Genomic DNA, 19,062 nt, shown 5'->3' on the forward strand with positions numbered 1-19,062 from the left:
CCGAGCGGAGCGAGGAAGAAGAAGCAGGAGAGACAACACAGCCAGCAGACAGAGGCACCAGAGGAAAGACGGACCATGCAAAGATAAGAGTAGGAGCGCATGAAACAGACTTTGTACTGGACAGTGGTGCAACATGCAATGTCATGTGTATATCGGAATATGAGAGGATGGAAGTAAAGCCGGCATTGAGAGCGTCCCAGGCAAACGTCTTTACCTGGGGGGCAAGGAAACTAATAACCAACTTGGGAAAATTCACAGAGGAACTGAGATACAAGGACACAATAAAGAAGGAGGACATTCATGTTCTACAAGGCGATGTCCCAGGGCCATGCCTGATGAGCAACAGCACAGCCCAAACGATGGGCCTTATAACGATGACATATAACAAAGAGAACAGACAGACTGAGAGCAAGCAAAGAGAAGACTCAGGGAACAAAGAAAGAGGAAGAGAACAAAAGAGAATCATTGAGGGAACAAATACAACAAAGGGTGGCTGTAGAAAGAAAGGAACAAGAAGCAAAACAGAGGGCAGAGAGCAACGATCAAGACGACGAGAGACTGGAAAAAAGGGAACAGAAAGAGGACAACGGGAGAACAGAAACAAGGCCAAAAAGAGAGAGCAAAGACAAAGAAAAAGAGCGGCTGGCAAATTGAGAGCAGACGGAGGACAACTGAAAAGCAGAAACAAAGACAATGGCAGAAAACGACGACCAAAGAAGGAGTGCAAGGGGACCAAGAAACTACGTAGGAAAAAGTAGAAAGCAGAGACTGGGGAGAAGGGTCGACGAGACTGACAGAACATCTCTCTCTCTCTCTCTCTCTCTATCTCTCTCTCTCTCTCTCTCTCTCACTCTCTCCCTCTCCCTTTCTCTCTTTTCTCACCACAACAACAAGCAAATGCAGTCAAGGGCTGAAGGGGCGGAAATGGTCAAGAGAACAGCATCATGAATATTTGTTTGCAACAAAGGGGGAGATGTGGTGACCTGACAAGTAGGGACCGAGGACAGGACACTAGGACCCTGTGGGTCGTGAGGGAGGTGACCAGGTCACCGGACACCACATCCGGCCAGGGGACAGGAAGAGGACAGATCTGACCAGGGCGACCACGGGGACGGACGTGTGTACAGCCATCTGCATATGGAAACTAATAAAGATTCGTGATTGCACCAACCTGTGTCCTGTGTGTAACGAAGTTAGCAGTCCAGTAGCTGGGTGGGCGGAGTTAGGTGGGCAGAGGGGAAGAGGTGGGGACAGGACAGGAAGGGGTTAGTTAGAGTAGGGACAGGGAACAGTGAAGACGTGTTTGAATAAAGGAGTAGTTAGAAGACTACACGAAGTGTCTGTGTTCATTGTAGCTGGACGCTACAACTGGCGACGAGGGTGGGATGACGGTGACCCACCATCCCTCCTGCTGCAAGAAGTACCCTGTCCCGGGCACCCTCCAAGACGAGGTCGCAATCGCACTGTCTGTGCCCCGAAGAGATTGCCGCCACGACAGCGTGAAGCCAGCATCAAAGACGCTGCTCCACGATCGGGCGATCGTGTGGAGCCCTGCCCTGCAAGCTAAGTGGAAGCGCTGCATGGCCGGCATTTGAAAGACGCTTTCGCGCCAAAAGAAAGCGTCGGAATTGCCCCAGTGACGCTGGCAATAAAGAAGGTACTGGGAGCCCACCCCAATCCTCCTGAAGTGACTCGTGAATGTGGAGGGGATCCCAGAAGCCAAGTGACCCCTGCAAACGCGCCGGAAAGGAAAGCCGTTCGCGCTAGAAGCCGCGTCACGCTGAATGCGTGCAACTTGGCATGCCAGCAGAGAAGAAGATCGGGAACGTAGAAAGTAAGGCGGGAGCCCACCCCAACCTCACCTGGTAGCTGTGGTGGCCGAGAAAAAGTGAGCCTTGATGTGTGCAGCCCCAAGGACGCCAGCCGGTGAGTCCAGAGTGAGCTAGCAGTGCATGAATCAGGAGAAAGCCTCGTGTATGACTGCGGTGACCGCGGCCATCTTTAAGTCAGGCGCTCGTCAGGACAGACCCCTGAGCTTCATAGACCGGCCATCTTGGAGTCAGGCAACAGCAAGAAATCATCAAGCATTGGCAAAAGTGAACAAGCATTGGCAAAAGTGAACAAGCATTGGCAAAAGTTAACAAACATTGGCAAAAACAAAGAAATAAACATTGGTAAAGGCAAAGTCAACAAGCAGCGGTACATGCGAAGACGAGTATTAGCGAAGAGTGAACAAACATCGATACATGTAAAGAAACAAGCACTGATCCATGCCAAGAGCATAAAAGCGTTGAGAACCCAGCGGATTATGACAAACAAACATTGGCAACTGAAAACAGTAACTCTCGGAAAACGCACACCGACAGCAGGAATAAAAGTCAGAAACAAGCACTGAAGACCCACTGTTAAGATGTCTAACCCTCCCGTGCAAAAGGAAGTCAAAGGGGGAACGCATCTACGTGCACCGGAACCACTAACTGTTACAACTGGAAGTAGCATGGGCCTAAAATGGCAAGAATGGCTAGAGGACTTCGAGGACTATATTGATGGGTCCAAAATAGAGCCGGACAAAGACAAAATAATAGCCCTCCGTAACCTAGGGGGGCGTGAGATAAGCAAAATCGTGCGAGAAATCCCAACTACAGAAGCCGACACCTATGTCAAAGTGAGAGATGTGTTAAATAAACGTTTTCTGCACAAGAGAAATGTCGACTATGAACAACACAAGTTCCACCAGCAGCGTCATGGGAAAGAAGAACCACTGAGCTCTTTCATACTTCGACTGCGACGACAGTCCCAATACTGTGACTTCACAAACTGCTCGCCTGATGCAGCCATTAAATCCCAAATAATCACTGGGTGTCACTCGGAATCCCTGAGACGCCGTTTGCTAAGAAAGCCGCAGGAACTTGCAGAAATCGAGGAGAACTCCCGGTTGTACGACCAGGCTGAAGAAAATGCGGCGGACATCGAAACCGGACCCAGTACTAGTAGTGAACACGCCAACCGTGTCTCTGATCGACAGCATGGAAGATCGAATCACGTGACAGCGGTAGACGTAACCCGCGAGACAGGTCACGTCGCTCCAGATTTTCACCCAGGCGACGCCCGGACTACAGAAGGAAAGAACCTGAGAGGAGGGATCGACGACCCGAACGCACGAGGCGGTGCTTCAGATGCGGATACGACTACCCTCACATCGACTCCTGCCCTGCCATGGGCCAACGTTGCAGAAAATGTGGCCGGTCCAATCATTTTGAGGCCATGTGTAGTGACTACCACAGAGAAAGACGCGGTGACAATGACAGACGTGCCAGCCAGCAGAGACCTTCGAGATCTGAGACCAAACGTCACCACATCAGAGCAGTCCAAGGTGAATCCACGAGATCTCCCGCGTCTTCACACTCCAGCCACGAATCTCGACGCTCCAGATGGGACCGTCGGTCTCCGTCAAGAGAGTCAAGATCATCCTCGTCCAGGCGGTCTTCTTATACCACTGAATACATCAACATCGCTGACAACGATCAGCTCAAACGATACCCACGTCTCAACATCAATGTAGGCAATCACGCTGCCAAATTGGACAGTGGAGCGTCGCTCAACTACATATCAGTTGCTGAGCATGAACGCATGGACCCTAAACCCCTCTTGCGCTTCGCGCCTGTCCGTGTGTACACCTGGATGTCGCGGAAACCACTCCAGTGTCTCGGTAAGTTTGACACCACCCTCACGCATGGCGACATCTCCATCCCAGCAGTTATCCACGTCATTAAAGGGCCGGATGCCGACTGTCTGCTAAGCCTTCCAACTGCCGAACATCTTCGCCTGGTGCATGTCCTCTTCAACGTGAACGACAGCTCGGACTGTGTTGGGAAATTTCCATCACTATTCCAGGGCCTAGGAAAATTGAAGGGTCAGCAAATTCATCCGCACATAAATGAACGAATCAAACCAGTGACCCAGCACCCGCGACCGGTGCCCTTTCACCTACAATCTGCGGTTGAAGATGAACTGCAGGAACTCTTGGACGCCAACATCATTGAGCGCACTGAGGGCCCCACCCCCTGGGTATCCCCGGTGGTCATCGTCCCCAAGAAAGGGACCCCCAACAAGGTCCGCCTCTGTGTGGACATGCGCTTGCCGAACACGGCCATTGAAAGGGAGAGACACCCCGGCCCACACTTGAGCGACATGATCACAGCGCTGAATGGGGCAAAAGTGTTTTCTAAACTGGACTTGAATAAGGGCTACCATCAGCTCGAGCTGGATGTCAGTTCTCGCTCCATCACGACTTTCGCCACGCACCTTGGTCTATTCCGCTACAAACGGCTCAGTTTTGGCGTCTCGTCAGCTGCTGAAATCTTCCAAGAGGCAATACGTCTTGTCATCCAGCACATACCTAACGCCCTCAACTACAGTGATGATATCTTAGTTTACGGATCTGACACGCGAGAGCACGACATCACCCTTGATCGTGTCTGCCACGCATTGATGGATGCCAACTTGACCCTCAACAGAGGAAAATGCGAATTTCATCAATCCACCTTGAAATTCTTCAGTCACATCTTCTCGTCCAGTGGCATGAAACCGGACCCTGACAAGATCGCCACGCTCAATAACACCAAGAGCCTGGCTGACGTCAACGATCTCCGCTCCTTCCTCGGAATGGCGAGTTACTGCGCCCGCTACATTTGTGACTATGCCACCGTAAGTCACCCACTGAGGCTCCTCACAAAAGCTGGCCAACCTTTTGATCGGACCCCGGAGTGTGAGCGTGCCTTCATGGACATCAAACACGCCGTGGAATCGGCCGACTGCCTCTCCTATTTCAACCCCAGGAGGAAAACGGAAATCACCGTGGATGCAAGCCCCGTGGGCTTAGGAGCCATCCTGGCACAATACGACAATGAATCTGATCGCCTACGCCAGTCAGAGCTTAACTGACCCCGAAAGGAAATATTCCCAACCGGAGAAGGAGAGCCTGGCCGTTGTGTGGGCATGTGAGCACTTCCACATCTTTATATACGGGAAACATTTCACACTCATAACCGATCACCAGGCACTTGTCACGATCTATGGAAACCCCAAATGCAAGATGCCCCCCAGGATCGAGAGATGGGGCCTACGGCTACAAGAGTACACTTTCACAATTGTCCACAAACCGGGGAAGGCGGAGAATCCAGCCGATTACATGTCCCGCCACCCCAGAGAATCCTCAGAGACTGAGCCTTCCATCGCGGAGGAATACATCCACTTTGTGACCGGGCATGCTCGTCCACCGGCTATCCCCATGCACACCATCCGGGAAGCGACCAATCAAGACAACATCCTACAAATAGTACTGAAGCGCGTACAATCCAACCGGTGGAGATACCACCCACAGGAGGAAGAGGAAGACCCTGCAGTCAAGAAAGAACTCCAGGCCTTCCGACATATCTCTGATGAACTCTCTGTAACTACTGACGGCAACCTTCTGAGAGATCACAGACTAGTCATTCCTGCAACACTGAGGCAAGGAGTAATCGACCTCGCCCATGAAGGCCATCGAGGAGTCGTGTCCACCAAAAGAGCACTGAGAGAGCGTGTCTGGTTTCCGGCTCTCGACTAGATGGTTGAAGACACATTGAAGGACTGCCACCTCTGTCAACTGACCAGCCACAGCAGTCCACCCGCACCTTTACAAATGACCCCACTGCCTGACGGGGTATGGCAGGAAGTCGCCATGGACTTTTACGGGCCCCTACAATCAGGAAAGTACGTGGTCGTCATCATGGACGAATACTCTAGATTCCCTGTGGCTCAGTTCATATCATCCACCAGTGCCGCCTGTACCCTCAAGGTACTTGAAGAAGCCTTCGCGACATGGGGCGTCCCCAAGGTCATCAAGACGGACAATGGGCCCCCATTTAACAGTCGTGAGTTCAGTGAGTTCACGAAGCAAATGGACTTTCAACACCGCAAAGTCACGCCACTCTGGCCACAAGCCAACGGCACCGTGGAGAGATTCATGTCCACCATTAAGAGAACTTTCCAGCAAGCCACTGCCGACAAAAAAGACCTGAAGTCAGTGCTGAACGAGGTCCTTAGTGCCTACCGAACCACTCCACACTCCACAACAGGGCAATGCCCCGCCACTCTCATGCTCGGGAGGACAATGAGAAATCGGATCCCAACCTGGGACGGAGCACTGAGAATGCCCCTCTCGGACCAACAACATCAAAAGATGGCAGTGACAGATCGACTTCACAAAGACAAAATGAAGGAATATGCTGACCGCAAGCGGAGAGCCCGGTCACCCTCTCTGAAGGAAGGCGACAGAGTCCTTGTCAAGCAGGAACAACGCCAAAAGACTGACTGCCGTTTCAAGGATGAGCCTCTAACAGTTGTCCAACAAAAGGGCACCATGGTGACCGCGGAATCGGAAACCCGACGAGTCACCCGCAATGCCTCACACTTCAAGAAGTGTTCTCCTGCAGATCAAGAAAGTACTACGTCAACCCCCACGCCTGAGAGCCAGGACAATCCTGAGCCTGCCGCACCACACACCGGACATTCTTCAGCAGAAGGACCACCGGAAGAGAGCACTGCACCCACTCCGACGAGACCCAGACGTCATGTGCAGCCTCCCAAGAGACTGATCGTGGAGATGGACTAATCCATATTCTCATTTGTTCACTTTAATAAGAAAGGGGGAGATGTAACGAAGTTAGCAGTCCAGTAGCTGGGTGGGCGGAGTTAGGTGGGCAGAGGGGAAGAGGTGGGGACTGGACAGGAAGAGGTTAGTTAGAGTAGGGACAGGGAACAGTGAAGACGTGTTTGAATAAAGGAGTAGTTAGAAGACTACACGAAATGTCTGTGTTCATTGTAGCTGGACGCTACACTGTGGGTCATTGTGCTGTGTGGTGCCCACTGTGTGGACACAACATGAGCTTTGGAGGATCCCCCGGTTCTGGCTTACCATCAGTACAATTCCCGATGAGTGCTTGGAGATGTGCCCCCAGACGGCCGCCTGCCCTTCCACCCTAGAGCGCCTGTCTCCACTTGTATAGCAGCTGTTTGTGAGCCAGGAGTTTGCTGCCTTCCCCAATCCCGCACACCCTTGTGACCTACAGGATGGAGAAAGCTGGGCAGTCATTCTGTCACAGAGTGGGCCCACCGCCACCCTCCATTGGTTGACCAATGGCTGTCTGCAGTTGGCCTCCAGTCCTGCTGTCCTGTACAGCCCATCCTCTTGCTGGAGAGGGTGTGATTCTGAGCCGGGACCGGGCTGCGGGGGGTCTCCGTCCCTGCCTCTCTGCTTGCCTGCACATCAGTTATCTCTTGGAGCGGGGGATGGTCAAGTGTGGGGCAGCCATGATAATGAGACAGCCATGATGCCCCTGACCCTGCAGTCCTTAGGCACCAGCATCCCCCGGCGCAGAGCTGGCCCCAGCGCCGTAAGGCATTTGCAAGATCTCAGAAGCTTTGAGGGCAACCGGGACAACAAGCGTTGAGGACATCTGGCCATCACCAGCTCGGGGATCCCTCCATGCCCAAGATCATCACCTGTGAGTGCAACAACACCCTGAAGGCCTGACTGAATAAGCACTACAAGAACCCCAGCTATGGCGAAAGTATCATTTTCTGGAAATATGTAATATATTTTTGTTCAACTGATAATCGCTTCAACTTTTCTTAAAATGTAATAGAGTGAATTTGCAGCTTGTATATATGTAACTCTAACAGCTAGTATCTGTAGTAGAAATACTTGCTACCATTCTTTGTGAGTTTCGAGTTTACTGTTTCGTAGCCTTTATGTAATTCATGTACTTCAAAGTCTTTATGTAATGTAACTGGTTCTATTGTAAAGCGCTCTGACACCTAAGGGTAACGTACGCGCTATATAAAGAAACGCATAAATAAATAAAATAAATATTTACCACATCGCTTCGTGGTGTTAGCAAGGTCCTGCTCATTCCAAGATGGCCGCCAATTTGTGGCTAACCGAATACAGTTGCGCGGTTTAAGACTATTTCTGTTTCCATCACCTCTCCGTTGGACGGGAGAAGTCCACGTTACAGCTGATGCCCATTGACAGCTTGCACTCTCCATATTCGATTGCTTAGGTCTGACTGCGGAGGTGTTAAATCTAAGTTTCCTGATACACGTCCAGACTGTAGCTGTGCACACGCCCCCTGTCAGAGTGAGACAGCGTAGGGGAGTTGGCACCACCATGGGCATCTCTCTGAGCCGAAGCGAGGAGACTCTGGGGGGTACCGAGGGTTTCCATGTGCACGGGGTGAGAGGCCTTTTGTGATTGATTACCGTTCCCAGCTGAGTTCCTGTTGCGTTTAGTTTCCCATTTATTATTTTATCCTTACCTCTCGCCTTCACCATATAACTTATTATCCTCTTTTCCTCCTCGTTTTATTAATTTTCCTCCTCCCTATCATTGTCCTGTTCGCCTTGCGTCATTGTCTGGCTCTATCCGCGACCCTTTTTGTTTCATTTCATATGTCCCTTTGTTTGGCCGTTTTTTTGTTCTCGTGCTGCTGGGCAGTTTTCTCAACTTGTCACAAACCAACAAAATGTTCGCCTTTTCCTTCTCGCTGGTTAGCGGCACACACGGCGAAGCTCTGCTCTTGTGTCTCTGCTCTATTTATCACATTCTCTCCTCTTTCTCGGTGGTTTGGCTCTTATTTACAAAGCCCGCTCGGGTCTCGTAAATGTGCCACTTTATCATATGTGTGGGTCAACTTCAGTGGTCTGTTCTCTTTCCTCGCATGCCATCGGCAATTCACATATCACGCCCCTCCCACAAGCCACGGGAGTTTGACCTGGGTACCCCCCACCTTTTCTGTTTTGAGAGCTACTTATGCTCAATGAAACTCATCGAGAGCATCTTGTGTCATTAGTGTTATAGTAACCACATCCGGCAAGATTCCATTTGTGTCCACCATATGCAAGATTGAGTGATCACCTCAGTGCATCAAGCTTGGTTGCCAGAAGTAATGTAAAAAAAAAGTCAATCTTCAATGTACATGGGTAACATATGAGAGTCCTAGTTGCAATGTCTTTGCCACCAAGATAATAACGTTTGTAAAAAGTATTTCCAAGGCAACATGATTTATCACTCAGATATCACATTCAAATATATTTTAAAAATATAGCAGTTTTTTTCATATATCAGCTAATGCGTTCTGAAAAACAGTTTTGTCTTAAGTACACACTCTCAATGTTGGTACATGTATGTAAATGCAACAAAACAAACATTTAAATTTATTAGTCTGGGCTGCACACAGGAGAGCTAATTACAGGTAGCTGGAGAGCTACTTGTTGGAGAAGCCAACAAGGAGAAAGGATGTTGCCTAACTGCTAGAAAGGTTGACCTCGGAGCTGGGGAACCGGATTAGTCTCGGCGGGGAAGCTCACATCCTGTGATTCAGGGCAGATCACTAAATCTCCCTGTGCCTAACAAAAAAAATGTATGTGTCCGTCTGAAACACAACTGTTGTTCATGTAAAGCGCTCTGATACCTTTGGGTCTAGTTCGTGCATTAGCGCTATATAAAACTCTTCATCTCCCCCCCCCCCCCCCCCCCAAAAAAAAGTCTAGTCTAAACCGGTCTCGCGCCACCCTTATGCTTGGGTAGTTGGTTTGATCTCTTTCCTGGCATAACCCAATCCCCTTGAGACCCCGTTCTCGCATCAAAGTCACCATCTCTCTTGGTCGCCCCTGTTCTTAATCCGTTCAGTGGTGTTCCATCAACATGTTTTCAGCATCACAGGTCTCTAAAACGCTTATAGAAATGATGTAAAGTTTGCCAATTGAGTGTGAGGTTCTGAGACTCAGTGTTAACATTTCTCTTTCTTCATTTAGCAGGTATTTGGCTCATGTCCTTGGACCAGTAATAGTGTGTTGTCCCTTTATTAGTAGTCTTTCGTTATTACCCTGTGCTTCCCTGCCAGCTCATATTTTTCTTTCGTATCGAATTAGAGTTGTTACTGTTATATATCTGTGTATGTAGTTAGCATCTGGCTTCGTTTTTTTACTAATCTAATTTTTTAGGCCACTCCTATCTTGGCCTCCTTTTGCCTGTTTTTCTTGCCAAAGCCCCACTTTAGTGTTGGCGGATTTAAGGGAACTTTTTTAATGTAGGAGGTGGACTATTATTATTGAAATCTGTACAGTTTATCTCATGTGAGACAGAGGTGAAAGGGTTGGTTTTGTAACAATATATAGTAGTGTAGTACTCTTGGCATATATCCTGTACCCCGTGCTTAGCATATCTTCTAGTGAATTTTATCTACCCAGCAGCACGTATATATGCTTTTTTTGTTTTACCTGATTTGGTCTTTGCTAGATTAATCTGACAGTGTTTTATACTGCGGGTGGAGACAATTTGAAGGAAATATGTTCCCAGAGAAGAGCACCAAGATCCAAACTTCTTTAGCCAGGCTTTCCGAGATGAACAGTCTCCTGTAGAAATAGAGCTCTAGTTTCTAGGCGACGAATTGCTTAGTTATCTCTATGTGACATTTAGTGGTATACTCATGCTAAATTCCGAGAGAATTGGCATTGGTACCTTATTAGAGCCAGCTGACGTATCTTCATTTTCTTCATATTGGGCTGCAGATGCATCTGCCCAATGCATTGTACTCCTCTCAGAACCTTGCTTTTGCAACCTGTTTTTGCATCTGCAATTGCATGGGCTATGCCACTGAAAGGGAATTCTTGATCTTAGTCTTTTTTATGGCTATTGAAACGTACTTCAGTTAAGCTTCTCGTTGTACTTGTGAGGAGTCTTTGAATGGTGCTCAAATGCTAAGGCATGCCCTCTTCAGGTATAGCAGGCATGCTCTTTATTCGTATTGATGGCAGTGAAAATTAAGGACCTGAAAATGGACATTGTGACACAAAATAGCATTGATATTTAAGCGACAGATTAATTCACACAGTAAATATCCTACTCTGAATTCACCTTATTGCCATTTGGAAACATATTGTTTTACACTAAATTCCAGCAAGATAACTGAATGGAACATCTTACAATGGGTTCAGTAGCACAGACATCCCAATGGGCTGTGGGTAGCCAGAGGTAAATATGTACATGTGTAAAGAGGCTTCAAAGTGCATGATTTTATAGGCTAACCAAAAATCATTGGCTTCAAATGTGCCCTTTCCATCAAGAGATGATGATAGGAGACTTGTTGTTCTCTAATCTTTGTCTTGGTTGATAAGTTACCTAATATGCTCTATTTATAAGGAGGGAGGCAAGATTGGTGTTTACAACACATGAAGCAACAATTCATATTACTTTTCAATCTGCCACCCATAAATTTGCAAGTTAATTGAAAACCAATCCTAGAATCGATGGTGTGTCTCGCTAGTCCAACTTAAACCATCATGTCATCCTCTTATCTTCCGCCAGAAGCTATAGCATTTGTATGGAATGTTTTCAGTTCGAAAAACAAGGGCACCATGGTAGACACTTGTCTCTGAGTGCTCTCGGTGGATTTGTTTCATACTGTGGCTCTGTCAATAGAGAATTTTTATGTGCTCTTATTTTCGTCTCCCTAATTGCTTGCCAGCAACATTTTACAAATTATATATTTTGGGCACTGAAGCTTGGCTTTCCTGCATGCTCCACCAGATCCAAAATGTAACTGCTCACATCATTTTGGACATAAGGAAAACTGATCATATTTCATCAGCCTTATCCTCCGTCCGCTTGTTACGAGATAAGAAATTAGTCCTGTTCCAATCCTTCAGCCTGACAAAAAAGTGACTCCTTTTAAAATGTGTTAGCTAACCGTTCTCGTGAAATCCTACAGTGACCTTATTTGTTTTAAAGTTCCGAAAAAATCCGGAGACATGAACCGTTTAAAGCCAATCTTTGGAGTTTGCTCCTGGTGGTACATTTTTGAACTTTAGTAACGGTTTATAAAAAAAAAATGGTGCTTATTCTATAGGGGGTGCTCAGATCATATGATACTTTTTGTAGCAAAGATTTCTCATACATTACTCTTTAATTGTTGTGACCACGCACTTTGTGACAACTCGAATACATCTCACATTAACTTTATCTTCCTAACAAACTCTTGGCTTCTAAGAATCTCTCCATTCTCTTTGCTGTCCTAATGCTTTATTAGCTTATCTGGAGGACCTGCAGTGGTACTGTGCGTGGGACGGTTTATATTCCTTCTTCTGTTCATGTGGTTTAATAGTTGAGCACACTGCACGCACCACTCAATTTATATCCTCTGGCAGACGATGTCTTCGCAGTTGCTCCTCTCAACCCAAACAGGCCCCCTCTTTGACCCATTAATGTATTGGCTAAATGTCACATTGTGGACATGCCTTGTTGGCCATATATGCTTTACTGGCTAAAAGCCAAAGTAGAACCTATTTCCATTGATCAAGATCGGAGAACTGAGTACAGTGCATTTATTTTCAAATTCATACTGTTTATAATGTTATTTCAAATAACAGCATTGTTAAGCTTCACAAGATATCACATTAGTCTGAATGTTAGGCTAGTAATTGTTTATTGGTGTTATTTTGCAAAATATGATTTGCATCGTTTCTGGCGTAGCCTTTTCAGGAATATTAATATTTTCTTTAGTAGCTATAAAAAGGTTTTTCTGTGGTTCCAGATGTTTCTGGAGGCGAGTAGTTTTAGGGACTAGAGAAAAATGTGAATAAATAAACCTAAGTCTTAATTAATAATGCTACATTTTGTGGAAAAAAACCTATTTTGCACGGTTTCTTCATATTTGTTCAGTACTGGGGAGAATACCCCTACTGCCGTTTTACCAAACGGTGCAAAGTTCCTTAGGGAGCATTGGCAGGATTTTTATGGTCTGGCTTGACAGCGCAACTCTTGCCAGAAAAGTATGTGAGAATCACCAGGAGGGCGGCTTTGGCTTGGCTCACATGTTGTGGGCCAAGGAGTACATGTTTTGATTGGTCAGAAGTTGTGTGCTTCCTCAAAAAAGTAGAGCTCTCCACACTGCTGTGATCATTTTGTATATTTCTCCAGTTGCCTGAGATTAAACTTTCATGGGCACACTCATGACACTGTAATGATATTAAAGTTCTTGTATAACTAGATAATTTATGGTGTTTTATCTGGCAGCAGCACAAATGGGAGGAGGTCAGTCATAAACCTACATTGAGTTTTGTGCCTGGCAGTTTAACAGTCACCTGATATTTTAACCTACACCAGTATTTTACAGTTCTTTCTTCCTCAAAAATACATGAACATTCCCATGGTATCTGCTTGTAATGCTTCATATTACCGTACAACATTCTTTTAAAGCTAGACCTATGGCATTTCTTCTTAAGTAGCTTGTTTTACAGCAGCCGCAGCAGTTCATGTTCATATTGTGCAAAGGCTGGTTTATCTGCTGTCTTAATTGTTGGTATCCCTTGATATTGGTAGTAGATGCACCAAACTTTGCCTTGTGATCATATTGAGTGGACGGAAAAACCTACCTGGAGTAAACTGTAGTATTCGTAGACGTTCCCCATGTAGTACCTGGCCAATAACTATTGGAGTGCTTAAGTGATGGCTAGTTTAATCTTTCACTTTGATGCAAGGTTAGGTGAAAAATATAACCTCTTCAATTAGTCTCCCTCATTTAAGAATCACAAGACTGCGTTATCAGATGGCATGCTCTTACAATGTCCCTGAAGGATTTGCACAGTGCGCCAGGATAGTTTTGTTTTTTATCAAAATAGTCTGAAGTTGATAAGGAAGTCCATTAACACACTAGAAATTACTGTAGCAGTGCAATTAGATCAGCTACATTTTTATCTTTTGAATTTGGTAATTCTTAAACATTTGACCCCACCATTTGAATACATGCTAATGTGTCTTGGTACTTGTTTGCTTTTAGATTAGAATGTGCTGTACACACAATTGTGCCCAAAGCTACTCTTAAAAGTGTTTGAAGAGGTGGTTTCTGGAATGTTTACACTGAGTTCTTAATGACTTGTGGTGTGGGGTTCACCGACCGCTTGTCAGCTGCCATAGAGCACTACTGCACCTTGGTACACACTGCAGCGGATGTGGTTACACAATGAATAGTTCAGGAGTGCTGTTTCTCTATGAACGCAATGTTGGCGTTTGTTCAGAATTGTCAATGTTCTCTTTTAATTACTTAACATTGGACCAGTGTAAGGGAGTAAGCTACAGCCATATTAGCCACCCTTCAAGTTCCTTAAAGCATACCTTTCCTCTATTAGGATTCACCTGCACAGTGCTTGTTCTGTGATTTTGAAATCTCTTGTATTTAATATATTGTAAAAGGGGCTCTTATCGGGTCCAATCCCCGAATTACTGTGTTTGTTCACTTTTGCGTGGAGCTTTTTTTTTTGTTAACTTCCCCTTGCTGCACACATTTACAATACTTCTACTAAAGCTGTTCACACTGTTTAAGCCCCGTTCACTGTCCAGATACAATCTTTTCCCACGGAAAAGGCAGACCGCTTCTAAAAGTATGCTGGAATGTTGGCTTTTTATTACTTAGTTGTGGAAAGCAGATGCTTTAGCCTTAGAATGTTTGTGGCATTTCCTATTCATGCCTCAGTACCTTTCTTTGCACCTTGTAGGCATTATCTGATTGATTTTTTTCAACTTAATGTATTTTGTCATTATGATCAAATTCTAAATGTCATCAACATTGCACATTAAAAATAAAGTTAATTTACAAGAGCTATGCTATATCTTACTACTAAACAGGCTGCTACAAGTGTGGTTACCTTGCAGACAACAGGGTCATGATTTAAATGGTGCAGCGGGCGCAGTAGCACCCGGCCCAAAGGATGTCAGAACTCCTCTAAACAAATAATTGCTATATTTATCTACTAAACAGGCAATCACAATTGCAGTTAACTTGCAGTTAAAAGGTACTTGATTTGACTGGTGCAGCATGTGCAGTGGCTCTGGGGCCAAAAGGTCTAGGGACCCTACTAAACCCAGATTATTGCTAAAATATAAAGCTAAACATGTAGCCACAAGTAGTTACCTTGCAAACAGGGTCTTGATTCCAATGGTGCAGCAGGTGCAGTAGCACCAGGACCAAAAGCTCTTGGCACCGCCCTAAAAACACCAAAATTGATGCCTTTCACTACTAAACAGGCAGAATGGCAGTTACCTTGCAATTGAAAGGGGCTTGGTTTAAATGGTGCAGTGGCACTGTGGCCAAAAGTTGGCATAACTCATCTAAACCCATAATATTGCTTTAGTTGACAACTAACCAAGCAGTCACAAGTGCAGTTATCTAGCAAGCTCCAAGGCAGAGGTCTTCAAACTTTAGGATGAAACCCCCCCCAGCTGAATTTTTTTTTAAATGTGGGCATCCCCACCGACTGTCAGAAATTTCTGGAATCTGGTACACTACATAATCAACTGCCATTCACATATCCCAGGCCAGATTTGGCAAATAACTGATTGAACATACTACATCCACAGCCACTTAAAAACATTCGCTCAAAACTTTACTGCTTGAAGCTTAACAATAGGCATTGTACATCTCAGTAGAAAAAAACAAATTACAATGTTGTTCAGCACATTAATCCTTGCACATAATGATCATATCGTTAGATTTCTGAAACTATTTCTATATATTTTATTATAAAGGAGAAATAAAGTGAGATCATTGGTTCCTTGCTATATAGCTCACCATGGAGTTCACCAGTTGTATGGTTCAGGAAGTTCCAAACTTTCCCTTCCTGGAGGTTTAGGTGCCTTAATATTGCATGTTCGGTATTCTGCAGCTTTTTCTACCTATTGATGCTTTTATTTAGCCTGCTTACCCTGATTCCTCAATCTTTCCACACGTGTTCTGCTGCTGTGCCTGGGCTACTAAAAACTCTGCTGCTGCTGCTCACCCTAAGCCTGGTCTGTTGATGTTAAGTTTGGGTTATGCTAGTTTGCTCTCCATGGCCTTTCTCCCCTACTTTGCTGTAAAGAGGAACTGGACTACAGTGGACTATCTCACTGAGCTCCAATGCTGACTGGGTGTACTTTTCTAAATAACTGAAAAAGCATGCTCCTAACCCTGCCTGTTACCACTGTCCAGGAGCTCCATCTTGCCCTATCGTTTTAGTTGGGTATACCTTGATGCTTGTTAGGAAATCGCAGACTCACGCCCCTAACATTATTGAAAAGCTATGCCTCCAAATGCACATTCCTCTGGAAGAACAAATAATACAGCAGTGCTACCAGGTATTTTTGACTCTCTTTAGCTTTATCTAAAAACAGAAGTGCTGTTGAACAAACCGGGCATATCACCATTCCCATTGCAAGAAGACTAACTTTGTGAGTGAACCTCAACCTAGCTTATCACAAAACAGCAGCGGTCTTATCTCATGGTAGAAAGCAAGAGACTACTACTTAAATGTCTTAAATGTATCGGTAGTGGAGCTCCTTACTGACCAGCCTTTCTTAATTACTACCACGGATAATGTACGTTGAAGTAAAGGTTGCACTCCACTCCTGACTGAATCTACATACATCCAACTGCTCAACGCCTGTGACCAACTAGTAGTAGACCCGCTATCTCCCAGTAGGCCTGGCTACTCCATTTCCAGGCCTTACTCTGCAACCTTCATATAGTGTCTTCTGCTGCTTCCAATAGGACCATGAAGGGCAGTTACTACGAGGGCTACAATCAGTTTTTGCCCTGTCAGGCCTGCAGCTGTACTACCAGCATCTGGAGTCCACATCCAGCAGGCATAGGTGCTTTGGTGGTGGAAAGATTATAGACCATTTTAAATACCTAATTGAAAAGATGGGCTGGCAGTCGCCATTTTCCTCTGCTAAAGTGACTTGGGTGTGTATGTTGCGCAGCTGTTGGGCATACCTCTTAGATCTGCTTGGAGGGCAAAAGCCAGAACACCATAACTTTGACCCCAGTGACAATACAGGAAGAGACCTCACACGGTTTTAGACAAAGTGACATCACGCATTTGCTAATCAACTAAACGGCTATCATTTTATCAGAAACATGTATGGCTGAGTGGACCTACAGGGAATCGTACATGCAACCATGGAATCAAAGACATTTCTGAGATAAAGAATGGGTCTGGCACAGCAGTCAGAAAAATACACAGAAGTACATTTTCATCATGTAACTGCGCTAAGACAGCTGCACCTTTTCAGTCGCAGTTCTGAAAAACACGGGCGGTGGATAATTAGCAAAAGAATACACAAACTTGTTTAATGGCGGCGGTTAAAAATATAGTGAGCACCTGAGCATTTTCATCCACTGGGCTCTGATCTGTATTTACAGATTTCTATATCTCACCCATTTGATCGGGAGAGGTGAGGCACAGTATAACTCATTTTACTTAAATAGAAAACCGGCAGGTATGCACATATGCAGCTTTTGTGCGGAGGAAGGCACCTTTTCTTAAAGTTCGGAATAGGTGTCGCTTTTGAAACGGTGGGAGGGGCAGGGAAAAGGAGAGTTTGGGGGTGGGACGGGGGATCGAGCAGTGGTGAGCCTGGAGTCGGTGGGGGGGGCGGGGGTGTCAACAGAAGTGGTGCAGTGAGGCTAACAAAAAAATTGCTTCTCTGGTTCTGTGTGTCCTACAATGGTAAAGTGATATTCTGTGGAGAAACAGAGTGAAGAACTAATGAATATTGATATTTGCGACTTGGTACTATCTGTAACTGTGTAGACGAGCAAGTACTCCCTGCAGTATTAAGATGATGATATAGGTATAACCTAGTAATTGGAATCAATTTCAGCCAGACATTAACTAAGTTGGCGAATGAATGCTGGCACATTGTCTTAACACAAAGGCAGCCAATGTGCCCTACAGGCAGAGACACAACTAGGGGGGGGGGGATAGAAAATATTCTATTCGATACGATCTCCAACGGTCACAGGACGCCAGCGGCTATCCATTGCAGCGCCTTGTCAGTGTATGCAGACTTCGATAATTCTTATCGAAATTCGCCAATTTTGAACTGGATGCGAAGGTGAAAGCATCGGCCACCCCTTTACAGCGTCGTTGTTATTTTTGTATACAGCTTCTCACATCCTTTTATCGACACCTGCTGAGCGTGATTTGCATATACTAGTGAAATCGACGCAGTAGATCCTTATCTGTATCTACGACGAACTGGGTTTTCCGAAAAAAGAACACACTTTGGTGTATCTGCCTGCATTGAACAGTATATTCTTCCAAATTCCCGAAGTTATACATGAAATAGAGAATCCTACTTTCTTGACTTTGGATACTACATGCTGCATGGAATTACCTCACGCTTTCATTAATCAGTAAAAGATATATTTCTTTCATCATTTGAATAAGACTGATTAAGAAATCTAAGGGAACTTGAGTTTGCAATAAGCCATGTTGTGGAAATTCTAATAATTTCAGACAGAATTTGTCTCCTGAAGAAGGCGTCCTTGAAACGCCGAAACGCGCGTCGGAAAGCATTGATTGCCACTTTATGGTCTTTTTTAATATGATTAATTTTTGTCAATTCTGTATAATCTGTTATTTCTTGTTTTTTACTGAATTTTATGTAATATTGACATTGATGTACATTTTGTTTTAATATGAACATTTATTAAATGAAATAGAGTTTTTTTGTATTTAATTGTATTCATGGTTCCTTTATGTAGTTACCCTTCCTTTCTGCTTGATATGATTATGCTATGATATACACACAGTATATTTTACTACTATACAGGCAGACACAATTGCAGTTATCTTGCAGTTAAAAGGGGCTTGATTTGAATGGTAAAGCAGGTGCAGTGGCATTAGGGCCAAAAGCTCCGGGGACCCCACTAAACGCAGAAAATTGGTAAACTACCATACAGGCATATACAAGTGCAGCTATCTAGCAGGCACTAGGGCCATGATTTCAATGGTGCTGCAGGTGCACTCACACCGGTCCAACAAGTTGTCAGAGCTCCTCTAAACACCAAATATTTCTATATTTAACTACAAAGTAAGCAGTCAATAGTGTAGTTACCTTGCAGGCTCTAGGGTCATGATTTCAGTGGTTCAGCAGGCACAGTGACACCGAGGACCAAAGCCATAGGAACCCCTCTAAAC

At 45.5% G+C, this 19,062-nt stretch overlaps 1 protein-coding gene across 1 annotated transcript in view; it reads left to right on the forward strand.

Moving 5' to 3' along the window:
* The first annotated feature begins 8,075 nt into the window (after positions 1–8,075).
* Positions 8,076–19,062, forward strand: part of GORASP1 (golgi reassembly stacking protein 1) — a 234,994-nt gene continuing 224,007 nt past the window's right edge. The window contains exon 1 of the mRNA XM_086941451.1: positions 8,076–8,278. Within this exon, the coding sequence (XP_086797577.1) occupies positions 8,213–8,278 (66 nt within the window). The 5' untranslated portion in view covers positions 8,076–8,212. The remainder of the gene's footprint in view (positions 8,279–19,062) is intronic.

This window comes from Lissotriton vulgaris, chromosome 10 (genome assembly GCF_964263255.1).
Source record: "Lissotriton vulgaris chromosome 10, aLisVul1.2, whole genome shotgun sequence".
Taxonomy (NCBI): domain Eukaryota; kingdom Metazoa; phylum Chordata; class Amphibia; order Caudata; family Salamandridae; genus Lissotriton; species Lissotriton vulgaris.